The sequence below is a fragment of the Leopardus geoffroyi genome, chromosome D1 (genome assembly GCF_018350155.1).
Source record: "Leopardus geoffroyi isolate Oge1 chromosome D1, O.geoffroyi_Oge1_pat1.0, whole genome shotgun sequence".
Lineage (NCBI taxonomy): Eukaryota > Metazoa > Chordata > Mammalia > Carnivora > Felidae > Leopardus > Leopardus geoffroyi.
The window spans coordinates 105048642-105068672 of NC_059329.1; the positions used below are offsets into that span (position 1 = coordinate 105048642).

Here is a 20031-nt window from a genome sequence, read left to right on the forward strand (position 1 = left end):
TCTTTCTCTCTCTCTCTCTCTCTTTTTCTCTGCCCCTCTTCTGCTCACACTGTCTCTCTCAAATAAAATAAACTTAAAAAAAGCTGTATTCTGTTTTCTTTTGGGACCCCATATAATACAACAATGCACAGAAAAATGCACAAAGATATGCAAAAGCCATCAGCATACCTGGAATGGATGGGATCAGTGTAAAAAGACTAAAACTTATTTTTTTTTTAATTTTTTATGTTTATTTATTATTTTTGAGAGCGAGAGAGACAGAGCACGAGTGCGGGAGGGGCAGAGAGCAAGGGAGATACAGAATCCCAAGCAGGCTCCAGGCTCTGAGCTGTCAGCCCAGAGCCCGACGCGGGGCTCCAACACACGGAACGCGAGATCATGACCTGAGCTGAAATGGGCCGCTTAACCAACTTACCCTTCACCTATTTCACCCATCCCCACCTTCAGGCCACCTCCCTACTGGCATCCATAAGTTTGTTGTCTATATTTAAGAGTATGTTTGTCTCTTTTCTTTGTTCATTTGTTTTGTTTCTTAAATTCCACATATAAGTGAAATCATATGGTAGTTGTCTTCCTCTGACTGACTGATTTCACTTAGCATTATACCCTCTAGTTCCATCCATATTGTTACAAATGGCAAGATTCCATTCTTTTCTATGGCTGAGTAATATTCCAGTGTGTGTGTGTGTGTGTGTGTGTGTGTGTGTGTGTGTGTATCTTCTTCACCCATTCATCTATGGATGGATACTTGGGTTGTTTCCATATTTCGGCTATTATTAATAATGCTACGATATACATAGGGTGCACATATCTTTTTGAATTAACATTTTTGTATTCTTTTTTAAGTTTATTTATTTAAGTAATCTCCACACTCAACCTGAGGCTTGAACTCACGTTCCTGACACCAGGAATTGTATACTCTTCTAACTGAGCCAGCCAGGCTCCCCAGTGTTTTCATATTCTTTTTTTTTTTTTTTTTTTTTTTTTTTTTTTTTTTTGAGACAGAGACAGAGCACAAGCAGGGGAGAGGCAGAGAGACAGAGACAGAATCTGAAGCACAGATTGTCAGCACAGAGCCCAACACAGGGCTCGAACTCACCAACCATGAGATCATGACCTGAGCCGAAGTTGGATGCTTAACCAACTGAGCCTCCCAGGCGCCCCTCATATTCTTTAGGTAAATACCCAGTAGAGGAATTACGGCATGATATGCTAATCGTATTTTTAATTTTTTGAGGAACCCCCCCCCCCAGTGGCTGCACCAGTTTGCGTGTCCACCAACAGTGCACAAGGGGTCCTTTTTGTCCACATCCTCACCAACACTTACTGTTTCTTGTGTTTTTTTATTTTAGTCATTTTGACAGGTGTGAGCTGATACCTCATTGTGATTTTGATTTGTCTTTCCCTAATGATTAGTGATGTTGAGCACCTTTTCCTATGTCTGGTGGCTATCTGGATGTCATCTTTGGAGAAGCGCCTATGTCTTCTGCCCGTTTTTTAATCGGATTATTTGTGGTTTGGGTGTTGAGTTGTGCAAGTTCTTTATATATTTTGGATACTAACCCATTATTAGATATGTCATTGCAAATATCTTCTCCCATTCAGTAGGTTGTCTTTTAGTTTTGTTGATAGTTTCCTTTGTTGTGCAGAAGGTTTTGTTTTGATGTCATCCCAATAGTTTATCTTTGCTTTTATTTCCCTTGCCTTAAGAGATATATATTTAGAAAGATGTCACTACAAACGATGTCAGAGAAGTTACTGTGTTCTCTTCTAGGATTTTTATGGTTTCAGTTCTCACACTTAGGTCTCTAATCCATTGTAAATTTGTTTTTGTATATGGTGTTAAGAGATAGTCTAGATTTGTTCTTTTGCATGTAGCCGTCCAGTTTTCCCAATGCTATTTGTTGAAGAAACTGTCCTTTTCCCATTGCATGTTCTTGCCTTCTTTGTCGAAGATTTATTAGCTATATAAACTCGGGTTTATTTCTGGGCTGTCTATTCTCTTCCATTGATCTATGTGTCTGTTTTTGTGCCAGCACCATACTGAGTTGATTACTACAGCTTTGCAGTATATCTAGAAATCTTGGATTGTGATACCTCCAGTTTTCAGATGATTTGTTCTAGTTCCATGAAAAATACTGTTGATTTTTTGACAGGGATTGAATTAAATCTGCAGATCGCTTTGGGTAGTGTAGACATTTTAACAATATTTGTTTTCCCAATCCATGAACATGGGATATGTTTCCATGTGTTTGGGTTTTCTTCCATTTCTTTCATAAGTAGGTCATAGTTTTCAGAGCACAGGTCTTTCACCTCCTTGGTTAAGTTCATTTCTAGATTTGTTATTATTTTTGGTGCAATTGTAAATGGAATTGTTTTCTTAATTTCTCTTTCTGTTACGTCATTATTAGTATATAGAGATACAACAGATTTTTGTATATTGATTTTGTATCCTGTGAATTTACTGAATTCATCAATCAGTTCTAGGGTTTTCTATATATAGTTTTCTGCAAATAGTGGCAGTTTTACTTCTTCTTTACCAATTTAGATGTCTTTCATTCTTTTTTTTTTTTTTTTTTTTTTTTTTTCTGATTGCTGTGGCTAGGACTTGCAGCTCTATGTTGAATAGAAGTGGTGAGAATAGACATCCTTGTCTTGTTCCTGGCCTTAGGGGGAAATCTCTCAGTTTTTCACCATCGAATATGATGTTAGCTGTGAGTTTTTCCTATATGGCTCTTATTATGATTCCCTCTGAACCTACTTCATTGAGGATTTTTATCATGAGTGGACATTGTACTTTGTCAAATGCTTTTTCTGCTCCATTGAAATAATCATACAGACCTTATCTTTTATTTTGATGTGATGTGTCACACTGATTGATTTGCAAATGTTGAACTACCCTTGCATCCTAGGAATAAATCCCATTTGATGGCGGGAATGACTTTTTTAATGTATTGTTGGATCCAGTTTGCTAATATTTTGTTGAGGATTTTTGAATCTACATTCATCAGAGATATTGGCCTGAAGTTCTCTTGTTTTGTTTGTTGTTGTTGTTGTTTTGTTTTTGTTTATCAGTTTTTTTGTTTGTTTTTTTTTTACTTATTTTCTGTAGTATCTTTATCTGGTTTTGGTGTCAGGGTAATGCTGGCCTAAAGGGACAATCTTTTAAGGATATGCTGTTCTCTCTAGGTCAATAGGGGGAGGTGATTCATTCACTACCTTTCCTTACCCACTGCCTTCAGGTGAGCATCATTTGGGGGATGGGGAGGATTAAACTAGACATCCAGCCTCCATAATCAACGTTAGTCTCTTTAGAGTCTCATATTCTCTTATTCTTGCAGTTATTTCAAAAATCAAGCAGGGGGTGTCTTATTTTGGTTTCCCCCAAAGCAGACTCTGACATAAGGATTTGGATGCTAGCAGTTTATTCAGGAGGTGATCTCAGGACTTACTGTGAGATAATGGAAGAATGATATAGGAAGAGAGAGAAGTCAGGGAAGTATGCATTCAGAGTGGGTTACTGGTACAGGGAAGTAGGGGATCAGTCTTTCTGAGGACTCTGTAAAAGACAAATGAAACACATTTCAGGATTTTCCCTCTGGGGGTCAAAAAGCCAGAGTAATTATCCATCAATACCCACTTTTCCTTTGTTAAGAAAAAGTCCTGGGTCGTTAACGTCCCAGCACCTTCAGCCTTCCCTCTCAAGCATCCTCAGGAAGAGATGCAGGAATTACCTGTTGGTATGGGAACAGTCTGAAGATGACTTCCAGAATGGGCCATATCCAGAATGGGATATGGATGGGACATCAGTAGCATTTGCTGCCATAGGTTTGAACAACAATCCTCTCTCCTGTATGTCTCCAGTTCCTTCCAGGAAGTTGGTGCTATTTCTACAAACTCAATAAAAAGGTGGGCAATTCTGTCTTCTCCAGTGCCTGGTTAAGCCTGGTCCCCAAAGACAGGCTTAGTCACTGACATGTTCCTATTCAGATGCCTCTTAGCACTTCGTTCAATATGGATTGGTTCGTGTCATACATCTTTACAAAAAGCTGTCAAGCTATTTTATGGAAGTACACAAATTAGTACTAAAGTTCACATGAAAAAAAAAATACAAACCATAGAAAATATCCAGAAAAATAATGAGAAAGAAAATACTATGGGGGGAAACTAGCCCGGTCAGATATTAAAACCTACTATGAAGCTTATAATTAAAACAATGCTTGAACTAACACATGTATAGATAAACGGACCAGTGGAATAGAAGAGAAAGGCCAGAATTAGGTCCAAATACATACAGAAATTTAACATGTGACAAGGATGGCATTTCACATCCCCAGAGTAAAGATAGACTGTCTAATAAATGGTATTGGGACAACAAGGTAGCCTTTTGGGAAAATATAAAATCACATCCGTACCTCACACTACACAGAAGCAAAACTTTACATGTATTAGGAATGAAAATGTAAAAAGCTAAATCACATACTGCATTATTCATAAAAAAAAAAAAACTAATAGTTTGGGGGAAGGAAGCACTATGGTGGGAAAAAGGCACATTGACACCAAATACTAAACTGTCTGAGGGGAAAATAAAAGCCTATTTGGATTATTTATGAATTGTTGTTGTTGTTGTTGTTTTCAATTAAACCATACCAGTTCTAGAAGAAAATACAAGTGCATTCCTATTTAATCTTAGTCTTGGGAAGGCTTTCTTTCTTTTTTTTTTTTTAAGTTTATCCATTTTGAGAGAGAGTGTGTGAGTGCAAGCGGGGGAGGGGCAGAGGGAGAGAGAGAGAGAGAGAGAAAGAGAGAGAATCCCAAGCAGTCTCCTCACTGTTAACACAGAGCCCAACATGGGGCTCAAACCCACAAAAAGTGAGATCGTGACAAGAACCAACACCAAGAGTCAGATGCCTAGCCAACTGAGCCACCCAGGAGCCCCAAGAAAGGCTTTCTAACAAAGACTTAAACTCCATAGGTAGTTGTCTTGTTCTGTTTGGGATGCTGTAACAAAAATACCATAGACTGGGTGGCTTAAACAGTAAACATTTATTTCTCATGGTTCTGGAGCCTGGAAAGTCCAAGATTAAGGCATCTGTAGATTTCGTGTTTGGGAGAACCCACTTCCTGGTTCACAGATGGTCATCTCACTATGTCTTCACATGGCAGAAAGGGCTAGTGAGCTCTCTGAGATTATAAAGGTACTAATCCCATACATGACAAGGACAGGAAGTACTAATCCCATTCATGAGGGCTCCTCCCCAATCATCCTCAAAGGCCCCCTCTCCAAACACCATTGCATGAGGAATTATATTTCAACATACGAATTGCAGGGCTGAGTGGGGATACAAACAGTCTATAGCAGTAGCAAAAGATTGATAAATTTTACTACAGAAATTTTTTAAGTTGTTTTTAATGTTTATTTATTTTGAGAGAGGGAGAGAGAGTGTCAGCTGGGGAGGGGCAGAGACTGGGAAACAGAGGACCTGAAGCAGGTTCTGCCCTTTCAACCCACAGCCCGATGCGGGGCCCAAACTCAAGAACCATGAGATCATGACCTGAGCCAAAGTCGGATGCTTAACCAACTGAGCCACCCAGGTGTGCCACTACAGAATTTTTTTTTATTTAATATGAAATTTATTGTCAAATTGATTTCCATACAACACCCAGTGCTCATCCCAACAGGTGCCCTCCTCAATACCCATCACCCACACCCCGTCCCTCCCACTCCCCATCAACCCTCAGTTTATTTTCAGTTTTTAAGAGTCTCTTATGGTTTAGCTCCCTCCCTCTCTAAGTTTTCTTTTCCTTCCCCTCTCCCATGGTCTTCTGTTAAGTTTCTCAGGATCCACATAAGAGTGAAACCATATGGTATCTGTCTTTCTCAGTATGACTTATTTCACTTAGCATCACACTTTGCTCCATCCACGTTGCTACAAAGGACCAGATTTCATTCTTTCTCATTGCCACGTAGTATTCCATTGTGTATATAAACCACAATTTCTTTATCCATTCGTCAGTTGATGGACATTTGGGCTTTTTCCATAATTTGGCTATTGTTGAAAGTGCTGCTATAAACGTTGGGGTACAAGTGCCCCTATGCATCAGCACTCCTGTATCCCTCGGGTAAATTCCTAGCAGTGCTATTGCTGGGTCATAGGGTAGATCTATTCTTAATTTTTTGAGGAACCTCCACACTGTTTTCCAGAGCGGCTGCACCAGTTTGCATTCCCACCAACAGTGCAAGAGGGTTCCCGTTTCTCCACATCCTCGCCAGCATCTAGAGTCTCCTGATTTGTTCATTTTAGCCACTCTGACTGGCGTGAGGTGATATTTCAGTGTGGTTTTGATTTGTATTTCCCTGATGAGGAGCGACGTTGAGCATTTTTTCATGTGCCGCTACGGAAATTTTTTAAGTGTACATAATTAAAAGCCACCATAAAAATCAAAAGATAGTAGTCAAATTTGGAGTAAAGATATCCCAGATGAAGTGTTAATATCCTGAAATATATAAAGGACTCTTTTTTTTAATGTTTTATTTATTTTTGAACAAAGCTCAAGCAGGGGAGGGGCAATGAGAGGGGGACAGAGGATCCGAAGCAGGCTCTGCAATGACAGCCGCAGGCCCAATATGGGGCTCGAGCTCACGAACCGTGAGATCACAACCCACGCCGAAGTCAGATGCTCAACTGACTGAGCCACCCAGGTGCCCCTATAAAGGACTCTTAAACACAGAAGGACAAGGGTCCAGAAATCTGATAGAAAAATGGGTAAAGACATGAAGTTTCGCTCTGTCTACCTTTTCATCCGCACGACTTTCAATGTCCTTTCTCCCACAAAATGTTTCTGCCACTCCCAGCCACCCCCAGAATCTGTCCTCCACCCCTCTCTTCCATGCCTTTGCCCTCCATGCTCCCTGTCTGCAATAGCGGCCTTTCTGTTGACCATTTTACAAAGTTCCAGCCATCTCGTCGACCTCATTTGTTCGTTTGTTCATTCAATAAGCATCTGCTGAGTCCCTATTATACGCCAGTAGGAAGACAAAGGTGAACACGATGCACTAACTATTCCATCAAGATACTCGTTGCCTAGTACAGCAGTTCTTGTACATTCACATTTCATGCAAGTCACACGATGTGCATCATGGATATACCCCAGGTGTTTTCTGATTTCCTGTAGGCTCTGGCTTAGATGAAAATAGACTGAAGTTCATTGCAATCCTCATTTCACATGCTGTGACTCCCCTTCTCTCATGCCATTTATCGATTTCAAAATTCCACCTTCTGTTTGGAGTCTTCCCTGTTTTCAAGTCCAGTACATGAGTTTCTCCTCTGTTCTCCTTTGGGGACTCTTGTTTCTCCAACTGTAATTAACTGTAGCATCTATGTCATTCTGTCTTGTGGTACAGCCATGTACATGATCCCTGAGTGCCCAGCTCGCTCTGTGTTTCCCAGAGCACCAAAAACAACCCTTTCTTCTCCGCACAGATACCATTTAAACACTTGGCCGGTTGAATTGCATTTAATTGGCTCCTTGACCGAAACCGGAAGCAAACACCGGGGGCAGGGGGCTGAGCTCTAAGCAGCTGGTAACCTGGCCTGCACCTGGGAGAAAATTGAAAGGGACTTTAGATCTTTCTAAACATTATCACTCAACCGAGCCTCGTGTGTTCATTCTCTCGGGAAATCAGGTTGCCTACAGCCAAGAGTTGGGAACAGGAGCAAGAGAGACTTAGCCGCCAGCAGAGCAAAGTGAGTATGTGTCGTCCAATGGTTTTTATGGCTAATGGAGGGATGGTGATAAGATCTTTCTGCCAAACAAGACACGACGAATCTGGGTGTGGGGTAGAGCATGCAGCAGGGTTTATTGCACAAACATTTGGTGGGGGGGGGGGGGGGGTGTCTGCTCCGAAAAAATTAAAGAAATTTTAAAAACCAGACCAGAACTTGTAAGTGGCCCAGAAAACTGAGCAGCGTGGGACATGCATTGAATAGACACCACACTAACAGGGCTTCCTCTGAAGAGTATGCTCTCCATTTAACCAATATTTATGTGACTGGGACCTTGGGGGATTCATGTCCACTCTCCCAGCCTCAGTATCCCTTTCCAGAAATTGAGAGAATTGGACTCAGTGTTCCCCAAGAGACTTTCCACCTCTAAAGTTTTGTAATCAGACGGTATTACTCCATGCCAAGCTTTATAGGAGATTCGAAAACGAGAAAGACACAGCTCTCGCCTTCTGGCAGCGTTTAGCTCCTTCGAGCCTTAGTTTTCTCACCTATAAAGCTGGTCTGGTGTTTTAAGGATTAAAGGAAATGTGTTTGGAAAGTGCTGACTGCCTGGCCCCGTAACTGGTACCTGATATTATCTTTAAAGCAGGATTAATACATTCATCAGTGGTTAAGATGCTCAAATGAGCTACTGGAGGCAAAAGTCCTTTTTTAATGCAAACATTAGTGCTTACGTGAAAGATGAGTCTAGGGGCGCCAGGGTGGCCCAGTCGGGTAAGCCTCCGACTTCGGCTCAGGTCATGATCTCATGGTTCCGGGGTTTGAGCCCCCACACCCTGCAACAGGCTCTGTGCTGACAGCTCAGAGCCTGGAGCCTGCTTCGGCTTCTGTGTGTCTCCCTCTCTCTCTGCCTCTCCTCCACTTGCACTCTGTCTCTCTCTCTCTCTCTCTCAAAAATAAATAAACATCTTTTTTAATTTTTAAAAAGATGAGTCCATCACATGTATTCTTTTTTTTTTAAGTTTATTATTTTGAGAGAGAGAGAGCACGCGCATGCACAAATGGGGGAGGAACAGAGAGAGGGGGGAGAGAGAGAGAATCCCAACACAGGGGTAGATGTGGAGCTCAAAACGAGATCATGACCTGAGCCAAAGTCGGACGCTTAACCGACTGAGCCACCCGGGCGCCCCTATCACATTTATATTTATCACATTTCTTTAGCAGCAGGAACCCGATGGCTTCAGCAGGACCCATGACCAATTCCATGTTTGTGGTGGCACCCCCCAACGGGTATCCTGAGATCCAAGGAGGCATGTGTCAGGTGCCCCTGTATCCCAGCAACCAGCCCCAAGTCCACCTCATTCCTGTGAACCCCCCTGGTTTGAAGTCATCTGTGACTGAGCAACCTGCCCAGAGAGCCTTGAGAGAGGGCAAAGTCTTAGGGGTAAGTGACATTTCACTCTGCAGGCCGGGGGTCCCTGGCTGGAGTCGGACAAAGGGGGAGGCTTGGAAATACGGAAACTTCAAATCCAGGAGGAGGGGTAGGAGCTGATCCGGCCTTGCCAAACCCAGATCTACTAAAAATCTCAGCTGTGCAACATCACCAGGGTCTCAGTGTGGGGCCTTGTAATTTCTGTTTTAGGCACTTTAAGAAAGAGGAAGCAAAGCAACAAAAAAGTGGTAAACTGGAATGTTGGTCCTGTTGCAAGAGTACATGTCGATCCACGTGGCCTCTGGAAGAAAGTGGGTGTATCAAGCCACTAGGTGGAGCCTAAACCCAGCTTTCTCGAATGGAATCTTTGGCCATTGGGGGAGGAAAAATCAGGTTAGACAGCCAACAAAATAACACTTCACAACAATTTTCCCCCTGCAAGGCCATCCTGGGCAGGACCAGCAGGGGCACATTTCATTGCACAGCTGAAAGATGACAACCACAGATTCCGACCCAGGCAGCCTGAGCTCAGGGCCTAATGCGAGGGTCAGTCGATACAGCCTGTGTGGAGGGCAATGTGTATCCTCCAAATTTACCAAATACCCGATAATTCCATTTCTGAGACTGTCCTGCAGATACGCCCATGCACACAAGAATTGCGATGTGGATGAGCTTATTAACTGCAGCACGGTTTGTGTGGACAACAGAATGGGAACAGCCAAAATATCCATCAATATATACCGGTTAAATCGATGTATTATTCAAAGAATGGAACGTACTTCAGCTATAAAAAAGAACAAGGAAGGCTTTTGCGTAATGAGATGGACCTAGCCCAGGATACATCCTTGAAGGAAAGAAAAAAATAGTCTGCGTATAGTCTGTTACCATTTGTACAAATTTGAGGAAATAATATATTTGTGTGTGCCGCCATATTTGTAGTGTATACACAGAGACATATACATACCTAATATATCTATGTATATGTCCAAATACCACTTGTGCAGGAGTATATCTATATTAGTTTCCTAGGGCTCCCATAACAGAGTACCACAAACTGGGTGGCTTTGAACAACAGAAGTTGTCTCACGGTTGCAGAAGCCAAAAGTTCATGATCAAGTTGTCCCCAGGGCCATGCTCCCTGTGAAGGCACCAGGGGAAGGTCTCTCCCAGCCTCTCTCCCAGCTTCTGGTGGTTCCTTGGCTTGTGGAAGCACGGTGCCGATCTTGGCACACATGGAATTCTGTGTGCTTGTGTGTCTCTTCATATCTGTCTTTCGAAAAGGACCCCAGTCACATAGGATCAGGCACCCACCCTACTCCAGTATACATCGGATTACCTAATTACATCCACAACCACCCTAATTCCAGATGAGGTCACATTCTCGGGTCCTGGGGGTTAGAATTCTAATATATTAATTTGGTGAGGGAGAGATGGACACAATTCAATCCCTAAAAACATCCTAAAGAAATAAGAGATGAACACAAAGACTTATCTACAAGAATGTTCATAATAGTATTATTTATAACAGGGAAAAAGGAGGAACAATCTTACCTGTTCAGTATCTCTGTTCCAACTACTCCCCAAAACATCCCAAGATGGAATCAGGCAGCCTTTTAAAAAATATGTTTGAAGAACACTTACTGCCATGGGGCTGTGTTCACGATAAGATGTTAAATGTACAGAGCCATCTTGTGTTCTCGGAATATATATTTGAAAAGAATCACGGGAGGCTAGATACCAAAACGTAAGTGGGGTGTTTCCCCTGAGCGGAGGGTAATTGTGGGAAGTTTTCATTTCATTTTTCTACTTTTCATATTACTTGTTAGACCAGGAAAACAAACGATTTATGAAAATAAAAAGGAGGCACAAAGGGAAGGCAGGATCCAGCCTCAGAAACCAGGGCTTCAGCTTGTGGCTCTCCTGACAGGCCATCCAGATCCTGATTGGCCTGATCCACGTGGGCCTTGGCTCTATCATGGCCACCGTCCTCTCAGGGCACTACACAGCGATCTCGTTCTACGGAGGCTTTCCCTTCTGGGGAGGCGTCTGGGTAAGTAACGTGAGGTCACCCCACAAACGAGCTCCCGGAAAGTGCCAGCACACCCGGGGCCACCTTGTCAAGCTGTGTGGCTTACACTCTGCAGCAGCTTCCCAGCCAAGGGAGCCAGCAGGGCGCGAATCTGGCTCAGGCCGCGCCTACCAAGCATGTCGGTTGGTCGGGTTGCTGTGACCAATGGGCACAGACCAGGTGGCTTCCACAACAGAAATGCGTTACCTCACAGTTCTGGAGGCTGGAAGGCCAAGATCGAGATGTCTGCAGGGTTGTTCTGAGGCCTCTCTCCTTGGCGTGCAGATGGCCGCCTTCTCCCCGTGTCTTCACGCAGCCTCAGTGTGTCTGTGCCCTAATCCCCTCCTCACATAAGAACACCAGTCACATTGGATTAGGGCCACCCTAGTGATCTCACTGAAACTTAGTCACCTCTTTAAAGGTCCCCTCTCCAAAGATAGTCACATTCTGCGGTACTGGGGGGGGGTTAGGACTTCAATAGGTGAATTTTAAGGGGACACGATTCAGCCATAACACCAAGTGACAGCCCTACAGGACGCTGTTCACCTGGAGTGGGCACCTTTTCTAATTGGCTCACGCCATGGGTCAGCGAATTTTCTTCTTATTCATCAACCCAGGGCTGGCACCTTTTTCCAATTCACACAACAATGCCCATGTGTAAAAAATGTATTGGTCATAGCCCTCGAGTGTTGCTCAATTTAGGCCCCCAGCCTGAGCTCCAAGAGAAAAGACATTTCCACCCATGTTTGAGAGTGGCTACCCAGCCACAGAACAGTCATTAAGCAATGGGGACGCAACCTAGGTGCATGGATGGGCTTCAGAGTCCCCGTGGTGGCAAAATATTTGATATGCGAGTGTGTACTTTTTTTTTCCTGGAAAGGTCTATAGCTTTCATCAGATTCTCAGGGTGATCTATGACTCCATAAAAGTTAAGAACTACAAGTCCTTTATCTTCTCCACTTTACTGCCTTTTTGATTCTTTTGCATTCTCTCTAGTGTCCTCTTAGCTACACACACACACACACACACACACACACCTCCCTTCTCCCCGTCCTCCCTCCCACCTCCTTTTTCTCTCTGCTGTTACACAGCCTGCCGTCTCTGGACTCACACACCTATCTATGATTCAGATGCAACTTTTCTCATAAATAGCAGAATTCCCAAGTAACCTTAGATAATTAACCAAAGTCCTTCTTATCCCATGAGATTTAAATAAAATAGCCTAGTGTTATCATCCACCATAATGCCCCTACAACACCTGCAACATGGTAGGGCTTATGTCCTCGGGAGCATCTTTCTGTGAGCACCTGCTCTCTTTTATTTCCATCTGGGTCTCATTTCTTGAGGCTGAAGTCCTCTCGCTGCTTTGCATGGACCCAGACTTGGAACTCAGCCCCTGTTCCTCCCCCCTAAGCCCTGTGTCTGCGCAACCAATTTTAATGGAGTTTGGGGCAATGGAGAGACTGACATCACAAAGAATGGCTTGCTCTTAAGCATTGGATGTTATTGAATAATCTTTTTTTTTATATATGAAATTTATTGTCAAATTGGTTTCCATACAACACCCAGTGCTCATCCCAACAGGTGCCCTCCTCAATGCCCACCACCCACCCTCCCCTCCCTCCCACTCCCCATCAACCCCCAGTTTATTCTCAGTTTTTAAGACTCTCTTATGGTTTGGCTCTCTCCCTCTCTAACTTCAGCCAAGGGATACAGGAGTGCTGATGCATAGGGGCACTGGTACCCCAATGTTTATAGCAGCACTTTCAACAGTAGCCAAATTGTGGAAAGAGCCTAAATGTCCATCAACTGATGAATGGATAAAGAAATTGTGGTTTATATACACAATGGAATACTACTTGGCAATGAGAAAGAATGAAATCTGGCCCTTTGTAGCAACGTGGATGGAACTGGAGTGTTATGCTAAGTGAAGTCATACAGAGAAAGACAGATACCATATGTTTTCAATCTCATGTGGATCTTGAGAAACTTAACAGAAGACCATGGGGGAGGGGAGGAGAAAAAAAAAAGCTATTGAATAATCTTAAGTGCCTGGCAATTGCCCTGGCATCTCCCCTTCTGCCAGGTTGCTAAACTCTCTTGACTGCCCCCCTCTGTTTATCTGCAAAGCAGTTTTGTTCTTGGTTACCTTGTCCAGGACTATGTATTTCCTAAAGATCACTAATGTCCTCTCCCGTAACAAAGGCCCATTTCCTTTGGCACCTTAAAAGGACCAGCAAGGCCCCCAGAAGGTCAGCCTCTTGGTCTCTTCCCTTCCCATCAAGTCTCCATAACAGAAGGTTATAAGACTGAGATTTATTTTTCCACGTATAGGAAAAATCACACTCCGTTTAAAAGGCGTAGGAAGCTAGAGTAACTTTTCATTGTAAAACCATTTCCACCCCAAGGTACACGCATCTACCCTGAGTGGTGGGAGGGTCTGTGTGGTAAAGGCGAAGAACATGGGGTCTGGATTCAACTATCTGGACCAGCCATCTGCTGGATGGTCTCGGGTCAGTTATTTAAACTCCACAAGCCTCAGCCTGCAAAAAGGAGAATAATAATAGTTCTGGATGGGCCACCGTGCAGTTAAATAAGGCAAGGTTTGAAAAGCACCCCACACAGTGAGTGCTCGGCGAAGCTGTTGTTCGACCACAGCCGATGCCCTCTCAGACCACCGTTGCCACCACACTGGGCTCATGACAGTGAGTAAGCCCACCATCTACTGCACCTGCAGAATACCAGTGTCGAAATAAAGGCACACAATCCACCTCCCTGTCTTCATATTTGGGGTGGAGCATCTTAGAGGTGCGACGCTACCTTTCGAGTCCTCACCCAGGTGACGTTGGGCTTCTAGCTCAAAGCAGTGAAGATGCTGGTGACCTTCCTCCTTCCCTCCAAAGCCCCCGTGCCTAACGAATCCCAAGGGAAGGATGGCAAACCAACAAGATGTGCCTGTGGGCAAATAAAAGACAAGGAAAGAAATAATACTTGCTGCACATCTCCTATGTGCGAGCTCGACTGCGTGTAAGATAATGAACGCCAAATGACCCACTCAAGGCATGGATCAGCTCCTGGCGGTCACCCTTAGGAGGACAGGGAGTTTTTCCCGCTGTTCGTGTGAGGAAATAAAGACCTCAAGAAATTAATCACTTACCCACGTCACATGAGTTTCAAGCCAGAACTGAAAAACCAGGTCAGCTCAGTCCTAGAATCTGTATTTATCTCACTTTGCTGCCTTGTCACATGGTACAAGAGGGCTTGTTCTTCCTTCCTTTTACCCTCCCTGTCTCTCTCCCTCCCTCCCCTCTTTCTCTTCTTTCCTTTCCCTTCCCTTCCTTTCGTTTCCTTTCCTTTTCTGTTTCCTTTTTTTCTTTCTTTCTTTCTTTCTCTTTCTTTCTTTCTTCCTCTTCCTCCCTCCCTCCCTCTTTCTTCCCTTCCTTCTACTTCCTTTCCTTCCTTCCCTCCTTCTTCCCTTCCTTCCGCCCTTCCTTCCATCCTTCCTTCCTTTCCCCCATGTTGAGTCATGTTGACCTCCCCCATGTTGACCTCCCCCATGGAGGTCCCAGCAGAGGAACCTCGTGTGCATGAGAGAATACGTGTGGCCAGAGTCGTGGAAACCTGGAGATGGGGCCCTAACCTCTGACCTCTTTCTAAACCCCCACTGTTCTGTGCCAGTTCATCGTTTCAGGATCCCTCTCAGTGTCAGCCGAAAATCAGCCAAAATCCTCTTACCTGGTAAGTCACCTTCTGACCCGGGCTCTCCCAGCGGGACCTATGGGAGACACACACGGTGGGGAAAGGTTAGCGCACAATCCCCCCTCATCCTTGCACTTACTTCCTTTCATAAGGCTTTTTTTTTTTTTTTTAAGTTTATTTACATAGCTTGAGAGAGAGAGTGTGTGCGGGGAGGAGGGGCAGAGAGAGAGGGAGAGAGAGAGAGAATCCCAAGCAGGCTCCACACTGCCAGCCCAGAGCCCGACGTGGGGCTCCATCTGTGAGGTCATGACCTGAGCCGAAACCAAACGTCAGACACTCAACCGCCTGAGCCACCCAGACGCCCCTCCTTGCGCTTACTTCTAACCAGACACAGACGCTGTCACATGTGTTCACTCATACTCACACACAGGAGCACGTGAACTTGGCCAGAGTCATGGCAGGAAGGAGTCCAGAGGGTTCAAGGGAAGGAAGGACAACACAGCCCTGAGTGAAGGCATCAGGGTGTGGAGGCAGAGACAGAACAGCATCCGTCCCTCAGAGGCTCGTGCCGGAGGGGGCACAAAAGTCCCGGGGGCCCACGCTCCCCTGCAACAGAGCGGGCACTGCCAGTGGCCGTGGCTCACAGAGCGGGCCTCCGGCCATCTCTGCAGGGAAGCCAGGGGAGGCCCAACCACCTGCTTCCCTCAGGAATCCGGCCAAGCGGTCTCTGCCAATCCCATGAACAAGACTCTGAGGTCCCCTAACAACGGGCCGAGAAAGCGCCTTCGTTCCCCTCGCGGCAGGTTGTCTAGGGTGAGGGGCCTCAGGATGGCCAGGTCCCTGTGCCTCATGAGATCTGGGCATGTCTTTCTGCACATGGCCCAGAATCATGGGACATCAGAGCCTGTCGCATCCCAAGACACTGGGCGGAGCTTCCTACCTATCCCCAGTGGGATAAGCAAGTCGAAGATGGGTAGGTAAACTCGGGGAAACCGTGATTGAGTAGTCCCCTCTCCGCAAGATCCGTGATCCTTGTTAAAGGCTCTGAGAAGTCCTACAGCAAAGGCCTGTTTCACTTTGTTCAGCCCAGCTTTTCTCAAAGCTAACTTACGCCCACACTTTTTTGCACAGAACATCACTTTACTTGCTACAGAACTGAGGTTCCAGGGATTCACGTTAAGAAGCTCGAGTCTCAGGGGCGCCTGGGTGGCGCAGTCGGTTAAGCGTCCGACTTCAGCCAGGTCACGATCTCGCGGTCCGTGGGTTCGAGCCCCGCGTCGGGCTCTGGGCTGATGGCTCAGAGCCTGGAGCCTGTTTCCGATTCTGTGTCTCCCTCTCTCTCTGCCCCTCCCCCGTTCATGCTCTGTCTCTCTCTGTCCCAAAGATAAATAAACGTTGAAAAAAAAAATTTATAAAAAGAAGCTCGAGTCTCTGTTCATTCCAGCTACAATGATTTTCCTCTCCCACCCTGACCCTCTGTGTCTTCTTCAGCGGAATGGCAGTTTGGGCTTGAACGTTGTCAGCGCAATCTGTTCCGTGGTTGGAATCACACTCTTCATCATGGATATGAGTCTCCCTCCCATCTATGCCCGCCCTGACTCTTATCCCTACTATGACACCTGGGGTGTGGTGAGTACCCCTCTGAGCCAACATCCCCCACAGGCTCAGACTCAGCTACATTTAGAAAATTGTTAGAAGGCCCAAACACCAAGCTTCTTCACACAGCACTACAGCAGAAGTACCATCAAGAATCAGAAGAATGTTTAAAGTCCCCAACATGTCGCTTTAGTGCTGTGTTACTTTAAGCACGTGACTTTTCTCAGTCTTAGTTTCTGCCTTTACAACAGAGTAATCTACCTTATGCCATTATGAGGAGAATTAAATGTGACGATAACACACACGTGCCTCTCCCTGAATCCTTGCTCACGTTCTCGCCTTGCTGCCCATGACAATGGATAAGGGGTCAGCAAAGGTTTTCTGTGAAGGGCCAGACAATAAATACTTAAGGCTTTTCAGGCCATCTGGTTTCTTTCTTTCTTTTTTTTTTTTTTAATGTTTGTTTGTTTGTTGAGAGAGGGAGACCCAAGCAGGCTCCAGCTGTCAGCACAGGGCCCAACGTGGGGCTCGATCTCACGACCATGAGATCATGACCTGAGCCAAAATCGACAGTCAGATGCTTAACCGACTGAGCCACCCAGGCGTCCCAGCCATTTGGTTTCCACGGCAGCTGCTCAGCCCTGCCCTGTAGTGGGAAAGCAGCCACAGAAAATCCATAAGCAGTGAGCATGGCTGTGTTCCGATAAAACTTTACCTACAAAAGTAGGCAGCTGCCAGGAGTTGGCCCATGGATGGTAATTTGGCCCATGGACCAACCTGTGCTATGGAACAGGGCTGCCCGGTAGAAATATAATGTGAGCTGTGTGTGTGATTTTAAATTTTCTAGTTGCCACCTTAAGAAAAAAGAAGAAGGTGGTGCCTGGGTGGCTCGGTCGGTTAATCGTCCGACTTCGGCTTAGGTCATGATCTCACGGTCCATGAGTTCGAGCCCCGCATCGGGCCCCTGTGCTGACAGCTCAGAGCCTGGAGCTTGTTTCCGATTCTGTGTCTCCCTCTCTCTCTGCTCCTTCCCTGTTCATGCTCTGTCTCTCTCTGTCTCAAAAATAAATAAATGTTAAAAAAAATTAAAAAAAAAAAAAACAAAAAAGAAAAAAGAAGAAGAAAACGAAACAAGTGAAAATATCTTAATAATATGTTTTATTTAACCCAATATATCCCAAATGTCATTTCAACATGTAATCCGTGCAAAATGAATATATATATATATATATATATATATATATATATATATATATAAATTTGCTATTTTGCATTTGGGCTACTCGGTCTTTGAAATCCTGGGTGTATTCTGCACTTAGAGCACAGCCACATCCCAAGTGCTCAGCAGCCACACGGGACTCGCGGCTACAGGGCTCGTGGCTGCCGGATTGGTGACTGACTGCAGCTACAGAGGGGTCCGCGTAGACGCTGTCTCTGCGTCTGCGCAGCCGCCCCTCCTCTCCCTCCCCGCTCACGTGATCCAGGTGATTTCCCGAGGGATGACCACCCTTCCCTCTAGAGGAGCCTTGGCAGCGAGTGTCAAAGGACCAGGTCTCCTCCACACACCCTTGACCCTCACACGAGCCTGGTGAGACGTTGTCCCCATAAGGCTGAGACGAGGTTAGGGGCCTTCCTCCAAGCCACATGGACAGTCCACGGCAGAGCCCCATTTGGAACACCCCGGCCAACACTCCTGACCTCTACCCGCTCTGGTTCCAGACCCCCGGAGTGGCGATTTCGGGCGTGCTGCTCATTTTCTGTCTCCTCGAGTTCGGCATTGCCTGTGCATTTTCCCACCTGGGCTGCCAACTGGTCTGCTGTCAGCACAACGTGAGTCCCGAGGTTCCTGGGTGGGAGGGAAGACGCCCGGAAGGGGGCGGAGACTACAGGGTCACCATGCTTCCGGTTCCGGCCCAGGAGCAGAGAAGTCTCCCAGGGCCTCAAGGCCTCCGCACCTGCCTGGTCCCTCTTGCACCCCTCCCAGCGCCCCTCCTGTGCGCCTGTGTTTTCCAGGTGGGCGTGGTCCTCCCGAATGTCTATATGGCAAACCCAGTGGTCGTCCCAGAACCGGTGAACTTGCCACCGACTTATCCCAACGAGGCCCAGGGCTCCAGATAAGCAAAGCCACAGCTTCTAGAAGCATCTTTCGCTGAGACCAAAAGAAGACCTCCCCGTTCTGGGCTTCTGAAACCCAGGATCCTCCTTCCCTGACAATGTTAGGGAAATGTCTCTCTAACGGGCGTGCATCGTGACTTTGTTCCATTCGGCCTGGTAAATCGTGCAATGACTCTATTAAAAAGGAGACAGAAATTGAAAGTGGATTTTAACAAAGAGATCCTTCCCCGGGGTGTCTACACCTGGGGCCTTGTGTGCTTACCTGTGTGAGCTCATGGTTGGAAAAGCAAATGTCTAGACAACACAATATTCATTCTTTCAATCATTCATTTGGTGATTAAATATGTCCTGAGCATTTGGTATGTTCAAGGAAGTTTAACATTGGTGAACACAGCAAAGTCCGTGACCTCAGGGAACTTCTGGCCTCACGGAGAGGACAACGTGCAAGCAATTTTCCCTAACACGGGACAGAACGTGGGGACACACAGAGATACAACGGAGGGATATGATTTATTTTATTTTATTTTATTTTATTTTATTTTAGAGAGAGCACACATGAACAGGGGGAGAGGGGCAGAGGGAGAAGGAGAGAGCGTCTTTTTTTTAAGTTTATTTATTTATTTTGAGAGAGAGACAGAGAGACCGAGTGGGGGAGGGGCGGGGGGGGGGGGGGAGAGAGAATCCCAGGCAGGCTCCACACTGATAGTGGGGCTCGAACTCACATACCATGAGATCATGACCTGAGTGAAACCAAGAGTCAGACACTAGACCGACTGAGTCACCCAGGCACCCTGAGAGGGATATGATTTATTCTGGCAGTGATGGGGAAAGCAAAGAACAAGCCTGGTCGAGGAAGCAAATTTGAGGGGGGCATTAAAGGAGAGAGCAGGGGTTTTCAGTGCAATAAGGAGCCACACCATTGGGAAGACCTTGGAAGAAAGTGAGCCATGGGAAAAAAAACTCACAAAAGCTTGGAAAGAAAGCTCACAAAATGATCACTCCTTTTATATGCTATTACCCCGGATGCAACAGTACTCATGAATAAACATTGTCTTCAGGCAATGCTAAGGTATCTTCCAAAATTATGAGGCTCACACACCTTTATTTATAAAGGCAAAGAGAATAATCCAAAGAGAACTGGCTATGTCTAGAACTTCTAGGTTTACACACAGTGATTTAAATATTTATTTAAATATACATGATGGCAGTTGGCTTCGAAAAGGTTAGAACATGATTTTCCTCTTGTAAATATATTTAGCCTCTGGCTTTATCTAAAAAGTTTCTTCTCAGTGGCTTGTTCAGAATTCTTCTGCATCTTCTCTGACAGGGATCCTTGGGATGCCCATCGGCTAGTCAGGTTCCAAGGCTGCGGTGGGTTGTCATTTGCTAGAACT

General features: G+C 45.4%; 1 protein-coding gene across 1 annotated transcript; it reads left to right on the forward strand.

Annotated features, from left to right (window-relative positions):
• Positions 1 to 7657: 7657 nt before the first annotated feature.
• On the forward strand, positions 7658 to 18992 carry LOC123602738 (membrane-spanning 4-domains subfamily A member 8-like). The gene is made up of 7 exons (XM_045487204.1): positions 7658 to 7748; positions 8949 to 9171; positions 11087 to 11209; positions 14906 to 14965; positions 16418 to 16555; positions 18242 to 18352; positions 18536 to 18992. Exons 2-7 carry the CDS (start codon positions 8962 to 8964, stop codon positions 18638 to 18640), a joined length of 747 nt encoding a protein of 248 aa, XP_045343160.1. The 5' UTR covers positions 7658 to 7748; positions 8949 to 8961; the 3' UTR covers positions 18641 to 18992.
• The last annotated feature ends 1039 nt before the right edge of the window (positions 18993 to 20031 follow it).